Source organism: Ursus americanus, chromosome 10, assembly GCF_024610735.1.
Source record: "Ursus americanus isolate L20-20 chromosome 10, mUrsAme1.1.p, whole genome shotgun sequence".
Taxonomy (NCBI): domain Eukaryota; kingdom Metazoa; phylum Chordata; class Mammalia; order Carnivora; family Ursidae; genus Ursus; species Ursus americanus.
Genome location: NC_142136.1, coordinates 59,502,673 through 59,524,385, shown reverse-complemented (window position 1 = coordinate 59,524,385; position 21,713 = coordinate 59,502,673). Strand labels below are relative to the sequence as shown.

The 21,713-nt window shown below is 40.1% G+C and overlaps 1 protein-coding gene across 6 annotated transcripts in view; it reads left to right on the top strand.

Moving 5' to 3' along the window:
* NEK5 (NIMA related kinase 5) overlaps positions 1–21,438 on the top strand; it is a 60,412-nt gene extending 38,974 nt beyond the window's left edge. For 4 of the 6 annotated variants that reach the window (XM_087865161.1, XM_045796884.2, XM_045796885.2 and 1 more), the window contains 7 exons: positions 45–125; positions 354–422; positions 2,368–2,494; positions 7,926–8,054; positions 9,092–9,241; positions 13,799–13,904; positions 19,019–21,438. In XM_087865161.1, the coding sequence (XP_087721287.1) occupies positions 45–125; positions 354–422; positions 2,368–2,494; positions 7,926–8,054; positions 9,092–9,241; positions 13,799–13,904; positions 19,019–19,286 (930 nt within the window). In that variant the 3' untranslated portion in view covers positions 19,287–21,438. Of the gene's footprint in view, positions 1–44; positions 126–353; positions 423–2,367; positions 2,495–7,925; positions 8,055–9,091; positions 9,242–13,798; positions 13,909–19,018 lie in introns of all 6 variants that reach the window. The other 2 variants (XM_087865162.1, XM_045796887.2) reach the window with 2 other exon arrangements.
* The last annotated feature ends 275 nt before the right edge of the window (positions 21,439–21,713 follow it).

The following is a 21,713-nucleotide window of genomic DNA, read 5'->3' as shown; positions in this document are numbered from 1 at the left end:
ATCAATATTAAATGCTAGATATTAATTTTTCTGTAAACTTGCAGGACATTGAACGAGACTTGAAACAAATCAGAGTTCAGAACATGAAGGAAAGTAAAATTCTAGAACAAAACTGTAAAGCTAAGGTAATAAACATTTTGTCTTGCGGTGTCATATTAAAAGGCTCACTGGGGGGTCCCCACCTTGCAATCTGGGCTGCCTATAGGATTTTCCTCCCTACTATTTTATGGAATTGCCTTATTTTGTGATGTTTGACTAATGGTCTTAAGTATCTGTAATGTCAAATAGGAGTTGAGATTTTAACATTTTTATTGGATTGCTAAACTAACATCATTTTCCTTGCTTTCTTCTAGAGAGGAGTGAAGTTTGAAATTGGTTTAAACCAATGTATTTCTGATGAAAACACCCTCCAAGAGGAAGAGGTATGCCATTAAGTATTTATTTCCATTAACAGGTAAAATAAAAATGAGTGTCTTAATGGCACATTTAATGAAATTTTTCTGTAGGCCATAGCGAGAATTTTCTTAAATCTTCCTAGAAGGATCTCTGGTGTTCAAACGAGTTCCAAAATGCTTTTTATCCTCCCATTCTTTTTTCATTAAGATTATTCCCTTAGATGAATTATTCCCATTTAATTTACTTTTCTCTTGTAAAGGAAGTATTTTCCTCATAATATTAACTTTCTTGTCATTGTCAAATTAAAGTAGAAGACTTAATTATAGTCAACAACTAATATACTTACCGAAAAAATTGAGCGGATACCCTGAAACTGTGCACATTTATTTTAGGTCTTAATTAGTTATTGATAACTTTGTGCTGGTCTTTGGGCGAATCTCAGTTATGTACTTGGGTTCTCACTGACCCAGTGATAAATGCACAAATACATAAGCTCAAACCTCATTTTATTACTTGTATTCAACATCTTTTTAAATCCCACTTTTTACCAGACCTGCTGACAAATATCAAAATGAACTTATTTGTGTTTCCATTTCACCTTCTCTAACTCTGCCTTTTAAAGGAACAAAAGTTATGTGTGTGGACATACCGGTTCTGTATCACATCTGATACTCAATTTCTTTCTTTCATATTCTTCATTAGCTGAAAAATTTTTAATGTTATCGTTTCTTTCAGATTTTTTTGTTTTGAATAGACTTCATGTTTTATTTTTTTATTTTATTTTTTTTTAGAAGAGGCTTTTTTTTTTTTTTAAAGATTTATTTATTTATTAGACAGAGAGAGACAGCCAGTGAGAGAGGGAACACAAGCAGGGGGAGTGGGAGAGGAAGGAGCAGACTCATAGTGGAGGAGCCTGATGTGGGGCTCGATCCCATAACGCTGGGATCACGCCCTGAGCCGAAGGCAGACGCTTAACGACTGCGCCACCCAGGCATCCCAGACTTCATGTTTTAGAGCAGTTTTGGGTTCATGGCAAAAATGAGCAGAAGGTACAGAGATTTCCCATCTATTCCTGGTCCCCTCACATGCACGGCCTCCCCCCATTGGGGCGGAACGTTTCTTACAACTGATAAACTCAGACAGACACATCATATCAACCAAGTCCACGGTTCATGTTAGGGTTCACTCTTGGTGGTGGGCGTTCTATGGGTTTTGATGCAACGACCCGTATCCATCATTATGGTACCACACAGAATTGTTCCACTGCCCTAAAAATCCTCTCTGCTCTACTTACCTTTGAGATTTTTCCTACCATTTGGTCACACAGAGACTTCTTAGAGTGGTGACTGGTAACTCTCCCCTCTTTAAGCATTAGGCACCTTAGTGTCCCAGACCTCAGAGGATAAGAGGGGGCCCGTTTCTGGGCTGCAGGGCCACCTCCACAGTGCTCCTGTGAAGCCAGGTGCCGACGTTGGCCTGCTATGTAAAGGAATGGAATCAAAAAGTTTTATCTGCTGGGGTGTTCATCCTTTGGTACTCGATGCTTCGAAGTGCTTGAAACAGAGTGATCATTTTAGTATCGATCATGGGGTGTTAGGAGAAGTTTTAGGGACCCAGTTGGGAACATTGTGCCCTTAAAGCAGGGCGTGGACAAGCTAACCTTGAGAGTTCTACAGACTGGAACCTCAGGAGAATAATATTGCAGGCAGCAAGCCTGGATAAAATCAAGTTGCCGTATGATCAGTGCTTGTCGCTATTGACAAGGAGAAGAAATAAACACACTCCTGTTTCCATCTTGTTCCAACATAGTTCCAGTTTTAAAATGCTTTAATTAATTTGTTTAATATACATATACTGAATACTTACCTTATGCCTTGGTACATGTTATGACTGGGAACACCAAAAAAATTTTTGACATGTTTTTTTTTCTCAAAATACGGCTTGTCATGAAACACTGTGGCGTTGCTTTAGGCAATGCGTGTGCAAAATGAAACTTTGACCTTTGAGGATGGCATGAGGCTTACGGAATATAAATGTGTGAAGGAGTATGAAGATGATACAGACGAAGCATTTGAAGAACTCTGTTGCCCAGAAGCAGGTAAGCCAGAGATGAGAAGGGATGTTCTATCAGCAATCCCTCACAGTCGCCGTCCTCGCTCACCTGCAATGTCAATGGACACCTGCCCTGCTCCATTGTCCTGAGACCCAGCCCTGTGCTCCTGCTCTGTGCTGTCTCCTTGGGCAACTGCCCCCAGCCCGCAGCTCCCACTTTTCTCATTATCTGCTGGAAGGCTCCATGGACAAGTTCCACTAGCCTCGCAGACTCAGCATTTGTCCAGTTGGATTTCAGAGCTCTTCCTTCCCAATGATCCTTTATCTTGGGTACTGCCAGCAGGCTCCGTTCCTGCTGAGTTCCTGCAGCTCAGCCGGGGTGGGCTCGCCCTGAGATGTCTCGGGAGTTTTCCACTTTCATTCCGCTGGTCGCAGGCGCTGCCATCTCGCAGCGGTGTGGTGAGGTAGAGAGTGCATGGACGTGGGAGACAGACGGGAGTTTGGATCCCAGCTGATGCTGCCGCTTTCTGATTGGGTGACCTTTCACAAGTGACTGCAGTGCCCTGAAGCTCAGCTTCCTCTAGGAACAGGGATAATAGTACTTGCTGCACAGGCTTATTGTGCGGACTGAAGTGAAATTTGATATATAAATACCTGGCACATAGTAGGTGCTTAATAAATGCTATTTCTAACTTGCCCTTTTCTTGCCTCTCACTGTACTGCCTTATTCTCCTATGCGTTCTTCTTTTCTCTAATCTCTCCCCCTTCATTCTCTAAATGGTTGCTGGAGTTATCTTCTTCTATTATTCTTCTACTTCAATTTTTTTGGGTAATACCTGCAGGATTCCCCATTGTCCATTCCACGTAGTATCTTATTTAACACCATGGGGCCTGATCCTGTGATGCTCCAGCACCCCTCTTTCCTACCACTGATGATGGTATCCTCTCTCAGACAGCTGTGTGAGCATTTACACACCCTGGCTTGGCTCAGTTTCTTCTTCCTGGAATAATACATCTCACCTCACTTCCATCTGGAAAAACCTTTATTTAGTTCAGCAGGCATCTTACTGAGAACCTCCCATGTGCATAGACTGTGCTAGATGGTAGGGATCTCAAAGACGAATGGAAAGTGGGTCCGCCCTCAACATCACCGTGGTGTTGTGAGCCAAAGAAAGGAGGCACAAAACATGTTTTCTGAGCCCAAATACTAATCACCGTTAGAGCGCCAGCTGGCTGGAGTCAGGGAGGTACCCACTCCTACAGAGCTTGGTATGCCAAGGAGCTTGGGCTTTATCCTGTGTGATGACCTTCAACGGAAGGGAGTTAACTCCTCTCTGTGACGGAGAAAGATCATGCTGGCTGCAGTGTCAGGACGGCATGGGGCAGCGGGACTGCAGGCAGGAGGATAACAGCCCAGCTGGGAGACAACAGGTGCACAGGCCAGAGCAGTGCGGTGAGAATAGACACCGAGTGCGAACCACTGAGTGTGGGGGTTGAGGAAGAGAAGGAGGTCAAGGACCCTCCCAGTTTTCTAATTCAGATGGATGAAGCTGTCACCAACCAAACAGGCACACACATCACGCGGGGGGGATGAGTAGGCATAGTATAATGCTCTAGATGTGGGACCTGTTGGCATTTAGGTCTTTCTGAGCCTCAGCTGGAGATGCTTAGAAGATGCTACTGTGGGAGACCGAAGCTCTGCGGCAAATCAGGGCTTCCTTAGCATACACAAGGTATTCTCACAGTCACCTTAGTGATGGTCCAAAATACCTAGGCAGAGGGACTAGAGTGAGAAGGAAACGGAGCTTAAGACAGATCTTAGCAATGTTTAGACAAGTGTTGGGGAAATCCGGAGACAGCGAAGCCAAAGGAGGAGAGAAAGTTCTAGAAGAGGGTGCAGGGTTTGCAGCATCAACCGGAAGAGAAAGGCTAAGTGAGATGGGTTGAATGACGGCCTGTGGATGTGGTCACCAGGAGCCCTTAGTGGCCTGAGCGAAAGTTCCAGTGAAAGTGATGAATTCCAAAGTTATTTGTGTAAGTTTGCTGGGAAGAGGAGATCATGAGTTATAGGTCTCAAAAGACATAGCTGCTTTTTTTAAAAATTAGATTAAAACGATTTCAGTTTCATACTGAAATTGTCTTTTAACTTGTCTGCATTCCTGTAATTATAATTCGGGTTGAAAAAGATTTTCCAGAGGTTTTGGCCATCCATTTGTCTCTTGTGAATTATGTGCTCTTATCCTTCCTCCCTTTATCCACTGAAAATGACATTTATTTTTTCCTTTATAAGGCTCTTTAAGTTACAGCTTTACCTGTAATATGTATTGCAAGTATTTTTATCATTTGGTTTTCAGATCTCATCTCCAGTGACAGTAGCAAATGCGTGTGTGTGTGTATGTGTACGTATAATAATTTAGGCATAAACTTTATAAGTATTATGCAGAGCATGTGAAGAATACTATAAAACCTTACTGAAGTATTTAAAGATCACTTGAATAAATGGGGAGAAATAACATTGTTATACATTAGAAATATTCTTTCCAAATAAATATATGGAATTTTGCCAGTTTCAATCAAAATCATCAAAGCCACAAAAAGATGGAGACATCTTGGCAGATTGGAGAATCTTGGAGACTCTTAAGCAGACGAATTTAGAAAAGAAGAGCAGTGAAAGGGCACATATACTTTCAAATGTCAAAATATATTCTATAAATTATAAAGCAATATGATACTAGCACCAGAATAGATAAAGCAGTGAAAAGAAGAAATAGTTCTGAAACAAACCCTAGGATGGGTAATAGTTTAATGTATGCTGAAAGTTACATCACAAGTCGGGGGGAGAGAAAGGCTCAATCAAATAAATGCTGCTAGGCCAATTGGTTAACAATTCAGGAAAAATTGTGAAATCAGACCCTATATGGTGATACGACAAAATAAATTTTTAAAAAACCAAAGAGTTTACACATAAAAAATGAAGTTATATGTTAGAAAATGAAGTAAAAGAACGATCAAAACCAAAAGGCAATCTATGGAATGGGAGAAGATGACCTATCTGATGAAGGGTTAGTTTCCAAAATATATAAAGAACTTACAAAACTCAACACCCAAAAAAATGAAAAATTCAATTAAAAAGTGAGCAGAAGACATGAATAGACATTTTTCCAAAGCAGGCAGACAATGGCCAAGAGACACATGAAAAGATGCTCAACATCACTGATCATCAGAAAATGCAAATCAAAACTACAATGAGATGCCACCTCATACCTGTCAGAATGGCTAAAACCAAGAACATGAGAAATAACAGGTGTTGGCAAGGATGTGGAGAAAGGGGAACCCTCTTGCACTATTGGTGGGAATGCAAATTGGGGCAACCACTCTGGAAAACAGTATGGAAGTTCCTCAAGAAGTTAAAAATAGAGCTACCCTATGATCCAGCAATCATACTACTAGGTATTTACCCAAAGAATACAAAAATATTAATTCGAAGGGAGACAGGCACCCCAGTGTTTGTAACAGCATTATCCACAATCGCCAAACTATGGAAACAGCCCAAGTGTCCATAGAAGGATGAATGGATGAAGATGTGGTATATTTATATATATACAGAGGAATATCAGCTATCAAAAAGAATGAAATTGTGCCATTTGCAATGACATGGGTGGAGCTTGACAGTATTCTGCTAAGTGAAATAAGTCAGAGAAAGACAAATACCATATGATTTCACTCATTTGTGGAACTTAAGAAACAAAATAAATGAGCAAAGGGGACAAAGAGAGAGAGAGGCAAATCAAGAAACAAGCAAGAAACTATAGAGAACACACTGATGGTTACCAGAGGGGAGGGGTGGGGGATGGGTGGAATAGGGGATGCGGATTAAGGAGGGCACTTGTGATGAGCACCGGGTGTGTAACTGCTGAATCACTGTATTGCACACCTGAAACTAGTATTACACTGTACGTTAACTGGAATTTAAATAAAAACTTAAAAAAAAAAAGAAAATGAAGTAAAAGAAAATGTAGGTGAGTTTGTTTTTGCGGGGGTTTTTGTTTTTTGGATAGGGAAAAACTAGCTATTCGAAATACATGGAACACAATCATGAGTAAATTAGTAATAGGTTCCACTTTAGCAGTGAAAAACTTTGGTGACGCAAATAATACTAGCTCCTAGAATTGTCACCTTCAATAGTTTATCTAGGATAAATAATCATGAATGTCCGCAAACATTTAGCTGCAATGATTTCATTACAGTATTATTTGTAACAGTGAGAAGTTGCTAGCAAACTAAACGTCCAACCATAAAGAATTAAATTATAATACATTTGTGAAGCAATACTGTATTTGCTTTAAAAGGGTTACATAGAGCAGTGGCTGATAAACTGGGTATGATAGTGTTGCTCATTGAAAAGACCAAGTTATGAAAGTTAAGCATGAGGTGAGGCCCATTTTTGTTTCAAAACAAAAAAGTATATTCAGGGGGGAAATTTTTGAAATTTTAATAATCTCTAGATGGTGAGTTTTTTTTTCTCCTACTTATCTGATTTTTTTCTTCTACTTATCTGATTTTCATATTTCCTATAATGAAACATCGTAAAAAATAAAAAGATTTTTAAAATTAAGAAAACAGAACTGGGGGTGTCTCAGTGGCAGTCAGTTGAGTGGCCGACTCTTAGTTTCCTGGCTCGGGTCTGACCTCAGGGTCGTGAGATCTAGCCCTGCACTCAACGTAGAGTCTGTTTGGGTTTCTCTCTCCCTCTCCCCCTGCCACCTCCCAACCCCCCCACTCTCACTCTGTCTCTCAAATAAATATATAAATCTTTAAAAAAAATAACAATTGCATTTCTATGGAAACTGGCTGAAGTAAAATGCCGAGGTGCCTCAAGGAATGTGTCCATTCTTGTCACGAATATTTGTTTACATTTAGATATATTACCTAGTCACTCAAATGTTAATAATAAAAATGAAACCATTTCTAAGCCTGTTTATAATTTCAGTCTTGTAATTCATGATCTATGTCTTCGTCCGTTTGGTCTGCTGTAACAAAATGCCAGTAACTCTGTGCCCTATAAACAGCAAACATTTATTTCTCACAGGTCTGGAGATGCTGGTGGTGCTGACAGATTTGGTGTCTGGTGAGGGGCAGGGTGTCTGCTGCCATGTTTTCGTGATGTCCCTGCTTAGGAGAAAGGCTGAGGAGCTCTGTGGGATCTCTTTTATAAGAGCACTAAGCCCATTCCCGAGGGTTCCACCCTCATGACCTCATCACCAACCACCCCCGCAAAACCCCACCACCTCCCCATATCACACTGGGCCTTAGGTTTCAACATAGGAATTGGCGGGGGAGAGGTTGGACACAAGCATTCAGTCCGTAACAATCTATGTTCGAATGAGGTTCGGCCTCTGCATTTCCTGAGAACTGTTTGGTGCAGTTAATTGCACTTTGACTGCTTTTAAATTAATGAGTTTTTTTCTCATACGCAGAGTTGTTCGTTCAAGGAACTGGTGCTGCTGCAGAGAACAGGAGACAGTGGGATACGCAAGCGCCTCAGACTGTGCTGGAGATGATGGCAGCGGGTGACATCACCTCCCCCTGCTCCACTGTGCCTGAGGGTGAATCTACACGCATTCAGTCTAAGTTGCCAGCAGGGGGAGACAAGGCCTCAGATGCAGCTGTGTTGCTGGCGCACACCCTGCCGCCATAGTTCGCTCTTTAGTACAATCCCTATAGATTTTGTATCCAATATCTTTCAAAGATAATGTTTTGGTATCTCCCTCACCTCCTGAGAAATTTGCCTGTTAAGTATTCTAGACCACTGAGCACTCCAGGTATGAGAATATAAAGGAGGAAAGATCAAGAATCCCACTTTCCTTGTGGTTGCGGGAGATTGTTTAAGGAAAGGCAGTTGGCTTGACTTGCCTTCCGTGCTAGCCCAACTACTTCCTTGGAATTTCTTGGAGGGGTTGGTTTTTTCCATCAATAAAATCCTAATTAAGATAATAGCTATCCCACAAGGTTTAGAGTTAGCAGCACAAAAATACGTATAAAATTGCTTCATAAGCCAATGTGCTACTTAAATGTTAAGAGTGTTTAGAATATGATGATATTTCCAACCTAAATTCCTCAGTTTACATTTGAGCTTCCAGCATAGTCTTTGCACAAGAGAAGTTCACAGCAACATCTGGGTGTTATTTTTACAGGTGGTGAGGATTTTTATTACTTATTTCCTATGTTTCTCTTGATGACATGGAGCTGGGGGAGAGCTAAAATTTATACCCATTTTATAAATTGAAATATGTAAGTATATCACTGACATTTGTAAGTGTGTGAACTTACATTTATATCATTACGAAACACTGAAGTCCTCAAACTTGCAAGAAAGGGCTTGCAAACATAACAATTTAATCCATTCTAAGCCAATGAGACAATAAGACCAGTTTAAAATTAGCAAGTAGAATAGAAAATTTAACACACCAAAGAGTTTACAAAGCAAGTGACTTTCGTACCCACCAGCCATGTGACCTAAGTCACTAAATTTTCTCTATCTCCGTTTTCTTGCTGGTAACACGAGGGGTGGGATTAGGTTACCGACCAGGTTCGCACGTCCTGTGATTTCATAAAAAGTCAGATGAAGCATTTTTATTTTCAGTCTCCTCTTCAGGTGGCCAAGGGATGGTGACCGAAGGTGGTCCAGAAAATAGGAGATGGTGGCGGCTCGAAGCGCCAGGGGCTTTCATGAGCGCTTTGGCTGCAGCACATCTAACAAGTATCTCGTTTTCTGCCCACGAAGGCGAACGGGGTAGGCAGTTTATTTTTAAAGACATAACCAGTCCCCTGAGGAATTTTATCAGAGACGTGTAAATGCAGAGAGGGGATAAAAATACCTTCAGCCTGGAGAGAGAGCTGGAAAGGGCTCAGCCTCTTCACAAGCTGATTCGCTTTGTCCGAGCCTGTTCCAAATGCCACGAACAAAAGACTCGAGCTTCCGAGAAGAGTGGGGTAATTTTCTGTAATGGCGTCAGTTGACAAGTGATGACACTAAGTAGGGCAAGTGGCTCTGTAGACGGTGAGCGGGTACTGCTTAGCCCCACCTGCCAGCCTATTTCTGACAGCTATTCAGGAGACCCAAGTTACTCTTCTAGAGGCAATGGAAATACATCACCATCTAGTTTCTCGGCTTTGGGGAGGTGGGTTTGTTGTTGTTGTTGTTGTTGTTGTTTTGTCTCTGATTTTTAGCAAGATGATGCTCGTGTTTACTTTATGGGAAGCCAACCATCCTTTTCAAAAGTTTGAGGGAATTCATGTCACAGGGGGATTTGTCTCTGGGCGTGTGCAGGCGTGCACTGCTACAAGGAGGGCCGCCGTAGGCCGGCGGGTCGAGAGCAGGGGCGCCTGCACAGGTGCGTGCTGAGGGACTCGAGATTGAGGCGACAAGGAGGCAGAGACACCAACTAGGGGTAATGGCGGCTGATAAATACTTACGAAGTTAAGGAACAGTACAAAAATATGTACCCCCCGAGGATAATGTAAGAGACGTACCCGACGATTGCCCAAGAGTGAGTCTGCCGGCTCGTGAAGCCTCAACTTCACCATCTTTGTGAAATCTTTGCAAAGTTGCGTCTTGCCAGAATGTACAGAAGAATGAATGTACCAGGTGGGGAGGGCCTGCAGATACACAGGCCCGCGGCAGATACTGAGCAAACCGGTGTGACCGAAATCTGGGAGCAGGAGAGGGGGCCGAGTCCCTGAGGATAGGAAGTTCTTCGAAATCCTTCAGTCTTACGACTTCTATCAATTATCACGCTGTTGCTTAAAAGTTAAGAGGAGAGAGAGGGAGAAAGGGAGAAACTGCACTTGAAACTCTCTTTCCAGTACCTTCAAATTAGAAAAAGCTGTGTATTGTCTGTTTGCTCCCTTCCCTTCTGTCCTGAGATAAAATCCTTGTCCCTGAGGATGGGGCTGGAGGTGGTGAGGAGGAAGCTTTGGGCTGACCTGGTCTGGCCTGGAAGCCAGGGGCTGGGACCCCAGGCCAGGTATGAAGTTTGGCATTCACCTTTCAAGACACTGGGGTGGGGGCACACTTGGTGGCTACGAAGTTTCTTCTTGGATCTGTTCCTGTGATTCTTGGAGAGAGTCATAGAAAGCTCTTCATTTAGTCTGTCATGCCAAATTCATTCATTCATGAACTTGCCGGAATTTTAAATGGATGGTTTTACATCGGGCATATATGAGAAATTTATCTGTCAAGTGAGATTGGAAATAGGAATTTGCCTCCAAAGGTGCATTCAAAGCAGAGGGCAGATGTTTTCTTTTACAACGTGCTAGGGTGCTGACACCCCTCCCCCACTCCAGCTGTGCTCTGCCTCTACCTGGGGTTGGCCTCTTGACTTCCTGTCCCTGGCCATCTTTAATTACTTTAGCTCTACCCTTTGCACTCCTGCCAGATAATCCTCCTAAAATGGACCAAATCTCTTTTCAGCTTAAAATCCCGCAAAAGATGCCTTCTTACCCTCAGGATAAAATCAGTCTCTTTGCAGATTCTAAGCACCTTGAAGACAATGCTGGGCTTGCTAGTGTCTCTCCACCAGCAGATATTCCTCCCTTGGCTAAAATGCCTGCCTCCTTTTGCCAGGATAATTCCTCCTGCAAGACTTCCCTCTGATGAACCTCCTACCATTTCTGTCACTATGTGTCATTGTGGGTGGTGAGGTGGTGAAGGGCGGTCACCCTTCTCTCCTTGCTTTTCCCTGCACTACCGGATGGGGCTTTGTAAATGGCTCTGGAATGATGTCAGTTCTTAAGTGCTCTTTTGCATGAGTGAGTGGAAGACCCTGTAACTATATTAATATGCTTCTCTTTAATCCAAAAAATTCTAGGAAGCCCTCAAGTTTGTCTACTCTCTCCATGCCTTTTCCGGTAGCTGCTTCTGACAATTTCGTATTCAGTCTCATGTTTAAATTCATTCACGCTCAAATATTTGTTAAATGCATGAAATAGTAACATTTCATCACTGTATTTATCATTTAAATTCATGTCCTAAAAAGATGCACTAGTAAGTTTATTTGAATTTTTAGGGATTGCTATGAAAAGCCTGGATTTGAAACCATTGCCTGTGTTCCACTGATGGGGAGCCACTGTTTTAAATGATTGAGAAGGATCTGAGCATGTTTCCCCTGCGTGCCTCTAGGTTTGGCTTCACTGCTTAATATCCCATGAGACACTGTGATTCTCTGATCATAAAAATTAAGTTCACTTTAATTTCTGATTCTTATTATCTTTCTTCCCCTCTAGATCATAAGCTTACAAGAACTTTGTCTTGATTACCACCCTGCTTCGTCTTCCTCTCTCTCCCTAGTGCCTAGAACTTAGCAGGTGGCCATGGTCTTTATGAATGAACGTAAAACCGTAGCACGTTTTTAGTATTACTTTATGCAGAGGCATGTGATTACCAATATTCATATTGCCATCAAGTTGGGTAGGGAAATTATAATGTGAAAAATAATTCTTATGACTGTGTAGAATCTTCACGAAGACTTCCTGCGTGTGTAAGTTTTAATAACTTTGACTGTAAATATAATAGACACAGTTTATAAAGGCTTTTAAGGATTAGCTATTAGTCATACATTTAAGCATTATTCATATGTCCTTCATCACTGTTTAGCTTAACCTTCCAACTCCCTGAAAATAAATTGCTTTCATGCTTCGAGCCCTGCATTCCATTGAAAAGTGAAACTTTATCAACTACCTATTTAATTTATCCTAACTTTAAGTTTAAAATTGCAAGACTTTGTAAAATCCTTTTCAATGACTTTTACTAGTAAAAGCTACACTCTTGAGATAAGGACAAGTATTTTTTTTTTATGTGTGCATAATTAATTCAGGTCAGTAATTTTGTTTACAGTTTAACCACTCCAAGGGGATCCTTGGTGGGAAGGTAACCTCCATTTTTCTTGTATAAGTTTTCAGGCCACATAGTTGCCTTGGTAACATCATAGATGCATATCCAGATAACAGCTGATTTACATTTCTATTGTTAGCTATTTATTCTTTCTTCTATCCTGTTCAACAAAAAATAAAAGCCTCCTAAAATTGTCTTCCAAAAACAAGAAAACAAAAACTATGATTCCCACACCAAGTGGGATACTCAGGCTGCTATTAATTAGACTACCTCATAGATGAGATATGTCAATCAATTCATTCATTTTATAATGCACTGTAGGAAATAATACAGGCTATGATTTGGGAAGACACATATTGATTAAAAGTAGGTAAATATTTAAGTACAGCGTGGTAACATTTCTACTTGTAGGTATGTCCATGAATAGTCAGCTTACCAAAAAACAAAAAATAGCCACACTTTGTTTTTAATTTCACCTTTGGAGAAAAGTTCCTATTTCTAATCCCACTTGTTAGCAGTGGGTAGGGTTTTGTTTTTTTGTTTTTTTTTTCCTGGAGACTAACGTGAAACACAGTTCAGTCCCCTCGGAACCAGACGGCTGTAGAGTGCATGTGGGAGAGGCAGCTTGTGGTAGGTTACCAAAATGAGCATAGTCCTTCACTCTTCCCTGTATCCCTACCTTTGCAATATGACTTGGCCAGCTCCTCCAGCATTAAATCGCTTTTTTCCCTCCCCTTGGATCTCAATTAGCCTTTGTGATTTGTGTGCGTGAGTGGTGGTGTGCCAAATCTGAGTATACGAGGAGCTTTTTTTTGCGGGGGGGGGGGGGAGGGGGACCTGTCTACCTCTCAACTAGCTCCAGTTGGCCTGCTGGAAAATGAGAGACCAGATGGAAAAGAGAGACAAGCCATCCCAAGAGAGGCCATAGTAGGCCAGCCAGCCTCCATTTGGCCTGGCAAATGACTGCACATGGATGACGGGGTCCAACCGAGACCGGAAGAGCCAGGCAGCTAAGCCCAGCCCAGACTGCCTAAACAGCAGAACAGGGACCTAAAAAAATGGTTACTATTTTAAACCACGAAGTTATGTGGTGGTTTATTCTGGAAAAGCTAACTAATGTAGACATGTGTAGCAAAATTCCCAACGTGGGAGTCAAAAGTAGGTTAGACATAGACTATGTAGACACAGTTTTAAAGCCAACTTCAGAAGCCAGCATTTTTAATTCTTTTGTGAACTCTTTTAGTTTTTGAGATTTTAAGAAAATCTGTCTCAGCATTGCTCTTGACTGCACCAAGGCTGAAGTTATGTAGGAAAAAAGCTGACATATTCTCTGTTTTAATGGAAACAATTTGAAGGCTTTACCTTCATGGTTGATGTCCAGTACAGGCTTTGGGGTAAATACCCCGCATCATGTATACGCGCTGGGAGGCTTTAATCTCTCTGTTATTTCTTTGACAGTGGGAACATTAGAACAAGGGCTTCCTAAACAAGATGAGGGGAATATGGAAATGGCCCCTGGCATTGAAGTAGACGAGGAACAACCAAGATCTGACGATGAGGATACGTAAGTAGGTCTTGTCCAGATACCTGAATGAAGCTCTGGTCGAAAGTTAAAATGCTGTTGCTGAGATATGGACAATAGTCTCAGACCTAGCTGAGGAGACCACCTTTTACTCACACAAGGGCTTGTTTCTGGGCTCTCTGTTCTTTCCCAATGGCATTGTTTCCTATCGCCGCACGAGTGATATTCTGTCCTAAGTTACTGTGCCTTTACCCTACCTTTTGGTGTCTGGTAGGGCTAGTCCCATACCTGCTTCTAGTCTCCATATCTTTTACTTCAAAATTATCTTAGCTGCTGTTGTTGCCCTTTACTTACCACGTACATCTTTACATTTTCTTGTAGAGTGTCATGAAAAACTTTGTTGGGATTTTGAGAATGACATTACATTTGTTGATTAGTTTATAGGATTTGACATCTTTATGACCATAAATTTGAACATCCATGAATATGGTATAGCTCTGCTTCTCTTTATGTCTTTTCTTAAAATATCCTTCAGCATTTTTATACTTTCAGTCACAATAGAGTTACCACTTAACTTGGTTGTTGTTGCTGTTGTCCTTATTGATGGGGTTGTTTTTCTTTCACTGTGTTTCAACGTGGCTACTGCTAGCATACAGAACACTATTGATATTGTATCTTGTAACCATACTGAAATCTTGTGTTAGTTCTAAAATTTGGAGTTCTTTGAATTTTAAAATTTACTTTTTAAATAGGTAATATACTCACATGGCCTCAAATTCAGAAGTTACATTCTTTTCATAGTCTTCTTGCTATCTCTTTACCTCAACCACACAATTCCCCTTCCCAGAGTCAACCAACTGAATATGCCTCTTGTGTACATTCTCCCGAGGAATTGCATCAAACTGTAAGCCAGTATGTAGATCTTGTGTATGTGTGTATTCTTTTTCTTTTTTAATAGAAACAGTTTCATAGCGTACATGCTATCCTGCAACTTCCTTTTTTCACTTACCACTGTAGTCTGAAGACCTATCATAATATACAAATAGTCATATACATGCAGTTTAAATTCCCAGGAAAGCCAAGTATTAGGTCAAACCTAATCCTTGTACGTTTGTAATTGGATATTGTCAAGTTGTCTTTCACATAAGTTACACCTATGAACACTTCCACTGACAGAGTATGGAAGTGCCTGTCTCCTTGCACATTTTCTTGCTTAGTGTGTTACCAAGCATGGATCACTGCACGATTGATAGGTTCAAAATGACATTTCAGGTTAGTTTTAATTAGCATTTCTTTTTTGAGTACGGTTGTCTTTCCATATGCTTAAGAACCTTATTGGGTACAACTTATTCACAGCCTTAGCCATTTAAAAAATTAGGCTACTAACCTTGTATTGATTTGGGGAAACTCTTGCTTTTTAGGGAAATTGATCTTTTATCTATAATATGACTCTAGAATATTTTCCCCAGTTTTTTGTTTGCCTTTCGATTTTATTTATATTGGCTTGTGCCATGTTGAAGAAATGATACCAGGATATTTTTTTTAGTACTTTTATGATTTAATTTTTATTTAAATAATTTATTTCTCTTGAATTTTACTCATATTACGCTGCAAAGTGTGGCTCCAACTTTACTTTTTTCCAAATAACTCCTTATTTATTCTGACACCATTTGTTGAAAATCTTCATTTTTGCTACCAATTTGAAATGCCATTTCTATGATACACTACATTTTTATATGTACTTGCATCCAATTCTTATGCTTTCTAGTATAATTATTATATTATAAACATGTTGTTTATAATATGAATTATTATTTTGGAGGGCTAGTTCCCTTAAATGCTTTCCTTTTTCAGTATTTTTCTATCTAGTCTTGCTTGTTTATTTTTCCATATGAACATTAGAATCAACCTGCCTAGCAAATAAAGGAGGGAAAGAAGGGAGGAGAGAATTTTCTCAGCCTGCTTCCTGCCAGTAGAATTTTTGAGTCCAGCAGTCTCTTTTCAATTAGGATTGTCTGTGTTCCTTTTGTTCCAACGCTATCTAATTGTTTTCCCTCTCTAGATATGCTAACTTCCCCCCATCACATCCATAAGGTTCTTTTTATCTTTATGCTCTTAAGTTTCACTGTCGTATGTATATCTGGGTCTGGACTTCTTTTTTATCCTGCTTGGCTCACTTTCTTCTGAGAACCCATGGCTATTTTTAGTTCTGGAAAATTTTTATCCATTACTTTTCCAAGTGTTGCTTTTCTTGTTCTGTCCATTTTGGTCCTCCAAATAGTTACATTTTGGAGCTTCTCAGTCGATCCCCAGTAACACCTAGTTGTACTTTCATATTTTTTTATTCATCTCTTTGTTCTATTCTAGGTGAGTTCTTGAATACTATTTTCAAATCATCTGGGTATCATCTCTTAAGTTTTTAATTTAAATGATTATATATCTCCTGTTTAAGAGTTATATTTGTTTGTTCATATTTTTATATGTTCTTGTTTCACTATTGCATAATTATTACCCCTAATTTGTAGACATTTTAAAATGAATGCTGTTCTTTAATTTACCTTTTTGAGCATACTTACTTTAAGAGTGTTATCAAAATCCTCCATTAAAGTAATTCCATCTAGACTTAGTTTTTGGTCCAACTTAAAAAAAATTTTCTTTTTGCCTATCCTTCTCTTACCATTAGATTTATTCACGTGTTTTGGAATTTTAATTTACAGGATCATTTTGTTCTGGAAGTTTCGTGTTTTGTTTTTAAATTTTCTGCCTTCCCTTTCTGTCTCTGTGCACCTCCGCATATCTAACGAGTGTTGTTTTGTTCAGTGTGTTCCCCTCCATTCTTGCCTGCCGGAGCCACTGAAGAGCTACACTTCAGTGCAAGGGTGGTCTAGAAAAAAAGTCTCAGTAATATGGCTTGTCTGTTTTGGCCCAATTTCTAGGAGAAGAATTCTTCCTGAGAAATTTATACCATAGATTTGCCTTCACTTGGGTTTAGAGATTGAATTTACAATACCTGGATGGTCTGGAAATATGTATATTGATAAACCAACATTAAAATTCATAGTAAGAAATCATAATACTCTGGGATCTCTAGAAGAAATAAATACGAAACATCCTGGAAGGATATAACCTCAATCCAGGCTACACTGAATTTTCTCATTAAGGCACTGCTGAACATGAGTTCACAACTAAAAATAGAGTCCACTATGAGAGATAGCAAGCACAACAAATAGCTGAATTAGGCCAAAAAGAACTTCAGATAATATAATTATCCTGTGAATACTTAATATTTATATAATTAAAATTGTACATGGAAAATTATTTAATCAAAGTAAGGAATGGAAACATAAGAAAAAAGCAGATCTATCAGAAAGGAGCAGGAAGATCCGGTAATTAATCAAATAGAACTTAAAGAAGTGGAAAAAATCTACTAATAGAAATCAAATGACAGTTTAAAAACAGAATAGGTACAGTTATTGAGGGAATTAATAACTGCAAGATAGACCTGAAGTAAAAAAATGATATTCAGTGTGAAAGAGGAGTTAACCATCATGAAGGTCCAACATACATCTACAAGGAGTTCCAGAAGAAGAGAATTGGAGAAAAGCAATATTCAAAGCAATTATAGCTGTGAACTTTTTGCAGTCATTGAAAGCCATAAATTGTGGTATCTGGGAAGTAAAACAATAACTAAGCAGGAACGATGAAAATAAATTCACCCCTAGACACATCATACTTTAAACTACAGAGGAATGAAGACAAAGGGATGATCACATGTAAGCATGTACCTCAGGAATGATAGCTTAACAAATAGGAGCTCTGATTGCTGGTCCACCCCAAATTTATGATCTCCAATTTTAGTGAGGTCCTCTGTGGTATCTGGCAATCCTATGCCTGGTTTGCTTCCTTCCAAACCCTCCACCCTGCATGTTCACCCCCATCTACCTCACTCTTATCATGTGACCATGCCTCCTTCACAAAGATAGTATGTGGTTTGTAAGTGGAATGGTCTTGTCTAGTTCCATAACTTCTCTCTAGCCACATGGGTCCTCATTGCCTTCTCTTTCCCTGTCTTCCTTCTCAGACAAAAACCTGTTTCCCTTCCTGCTGAAAGCATATTCTGGCACCGGTGCTCTGAATCCCAGCCTTTCTCAGAGAATGTGTCCCTATTACTGTCCTCCTATATTTTTAATGTCTCTCTTTTACCTAGTTTCTCTCAGCACATATACATATGCTGAAATCTGTCCCTTCTTGAGAAACACCGAAAAATCATTGCCCTCATCTTCTCAAGTTAACACTGTCCTCTCAGAGCCAGGCTCCCCTCAAAGGAGTTTAAGCTCCTTGTCACCACTTGCTTACCTCCTGCTGCTATCCTAATCAACTGCATGATGGCTCCTGCCACATAGCACACTGAAATGTTCTTGCAAAGGTCATCTATTACCTTGAAATTGCCAGGTCCAACTGTCAGTTCTGTCTTCCTCTTATTTGGCTGCTCCCTATCTGGAAATTCTCTGCCTCCTTGAAGTCCATAATGAACACATTCTTGGCTCTTACCAGATCTTCCTCAGCCTCTTTACTGGCCATGTAAATACTGGGGATCATTGAGATGGTTTTCCTGGTCTCCTGCCTGCTTCCCTTCTAAGAATATCCATGTTGAGGTCTTCGATATGATTTCAATTCCTAGTCCTAATAATCAGTATCTGTGAGACCTTGGGCAAGTTTTATTAACCTGAGGCTCAGCTTCTTTATAATTGATGGTGAGAATGTCTGCTTCAAAGTGTTGTATTAGATGAAATACAGTTATGTGTAAAGTGCTTCAGGGCAGTCACTGGTGTGTGATAAGGGCTCACTATTTGGCAACTGTTTTATTCTTTTTTCTCTTCTCTCTTCCTCTCCTTTTAAGAGTAGATGGGCATTAATAAATATAATAAAGGTTGTTGAATACAACTAAACAGAATACTGATTACCCTAATACCGGCTTTTTTTTTTTTTAAAAAAAATCAGCCTGGAAAGCCAGGCTGATATAATAAATAATTCATTACCTGGGTGAAAATGCAACTATTATATTGCTTAAGTGGGGGTGAGAAGGGAAACTACTTTTCATATGTATTTTTCATTCTTTTGATATCATAGAGTTGATTTTTACCTCTTATTTCCAGAAATTTTGAAGAATCTGAAGATGAGTTGAGAAATGAAGTAGTAGAATCCCTGGAAAAACTTGCTACTTCCAAAGAGGAAGAAAAAAGAGAAGAGACTCCTGGTTTCGCTAAGGGTGCTGAGAAGTTCAGAGGAGCAGGGATAAGCACACAGAAATATGCAGAATTAAATGAAGGCTTAGAGAATATTTCTACTCAAGCTAATGCCAAAGTGTGCATTGCTGATGAAAACCAGGAAACATCAACAACCCATCAAAATATGCAAGTGTGATTATTGTACTTTTTCATTAGTGATTAGTTAGTATCTATTAACTATAGTATCTGTTTGGGCACAAGTCATAAATATTCATTTTGTAAGAGTTTTCTAGCAATCCCAGGGATTTATTAATTTTTATCCCAATTTAGACCTTGAGACTGACCAATTTGAGTGTAGAAATTAATATTTTACTTTAAAATTTCTATCAAGAAATCTTTTGGACAATATATGTGGTAGGCAGACAGAGTAATGTGTCTCTCTTCCTGCCACCCTCCCCCCAATACACCCAACGATGTGAATATATTGATTGTTACATGGCAAAGGGGAATTAAAGTTGCAGGTACAATTAAGGTTGCTAATCAGCTGGCCTTCAAATAGGGGAAGGTCTTTTTTTTTTTATTATTATCCAGGTGGACCCAATGTAATCACAGGGCTGTTTAACAATGGAAGAGGGAGGCAGAAGAGAGAACCAGATGATGTCAGCATAAGAGGGGCTCAGCCTGGTGCTGCTGGCTTTGAAGACAGAGGAAGGGGCCACAAGCCAAGGAATGCAGGCAGCCTCTAGAAGCTGGGAAAGGCCAGACAATGGACTTTCCCCGGAAGCCTGCAGAAGGAACACAGTCCTGCTGACATCTTGATTTTAGCTTTATGAAATCCACTTTAGACTTCTGACCTACAGAACTGTAAGATAATAAATGTGTGTTGTTTTAACTAAGTTTGATAATTTGTTAAGACAAGGATAGAAAACTAATACAGTGTACAAACTAGTTCACTTAGAATATGAATCCACCATTTTAGAAAACCGCGACTTTGAAACTTCTTCACTTCTGTTGAATACACGTTTTTGAACAGATGTTGACACTTAAGGGAGTAGGTTAACGGAGCAAAGAGAGGGTCAAGGCATGTCACGTTAATTATGCACCAAGTAATCATTTTACTATGTTTTACTGAATTAATTTCTAATAGCTTCAAACGTGTAGATTATAAACTTCTTAAAGGCAGGGACTCTACCTGCTCCTTGTATCTTATGCTGTCTTTTTACATATGGTGCTTAGCGGAGTGCCACATTATAACAATTCCAGTATTGAACATGTGCCTGGGGCTTAACGGGTATTTGTTGATTTATTGTGTTGTTGCTATGAAGGACGGAGAGGTTACATTTCTAAGTGGTAGAATTCCGCCTAAAATATATGCTCTGTAAAATACAACTAAAATTGCACATTGGTCCACAGCTGAGCTAAGAAAACAAAGATGAGGGGCGCCTGGGTGGCTCAGTCGTTAAGCGTCTGCCTTCGGCTCAGGGCGTGATCCCGGCGTTCTGGGATCGAGCCCCACATCGGGCTCCTCCCCTGGGAGCCTGCCTCTTTCTCTCCCACTCCCCCTGCTTGTGTTCCCTCTCTCGCTGGCTGTCTCTCTCTCTGTAAAATAAATAAATAAAATCTTTTTTAAAAAAAGAAAGAAAACACAGATGAGGAAGGGTTGGTCAGATTATTTCTAAGGTCGGCTTAGTGTTTACATTTGATATAATTTTACTAAATGTGGGGAAAGTATCGGGAGTCCCTGAACTGTGGGATGCATTCCACATGATGTATCTTCTATGCCTGTATTTTCCTGGTGATGTTGGAGGTACTGTTCTTTCAACTTGGTGTATTGGGTTATAATCTACTCTTTTCAGGAGTGCTCAGCACGGTCACATCATGAGGCTGAGAATATTTAAAAATCTCTCACCGCTGTGTCAATGTCAACCTTGGTTAACACATGACCCCGAGAGATTGGAGCATCATTAATTCTTGAAGCACTCAAGTATTAGAACTGATGCTTCTTCAAAGCCAAGGGTGGCTTCAGATTTAGGGTGGGGACAGAGACGAAAGAATCAGCTGAGGAACAGGGGGAGAGAGAGGGAAAATTACAAGGGCATAATTTGATTCTAGTAATTTGCACAACTTCTTGCTGTGAATAACTTTTCTGTTGTACCCAACTCGGTTGAATGATTTAGCAGACACTCTATCATATTATAGTCCTGGAGTCGAGGGTACATTTACATAATTAAACACAAGTATTCTGAAACAGTTATAATTATACTGACTACTCTCTCATAATTTTGTCTATAAGTTGACTTTGTAAAAAACCCTGAAAATTATTAAAATAAAGTGTATAAAGCTGTGCAGTGTTTTGTAGGTCTGAAACATTTGTTAAAAGAAAAATGTCTATTATACCTGACAACCTATTTTTCTTGGGTACCAGAGGCAAGACAATTCTATCTTTAAATTCTTTTTCTTTCTCTTTCTCCTTCTTTTTTCTTTTCTTTCTCCCTCCCTCCCTTGCTTCCTCCCTTCCCTCCCCTCCCTCCTTCCCTTCTCTTCCTTGCCTTCCTTGCCTGCCTTCCTTCCTTCCTTCCTTCCTTCCTTCCTTCCTTCCTTCCGTCCTTCCTTCTCTTTCTCT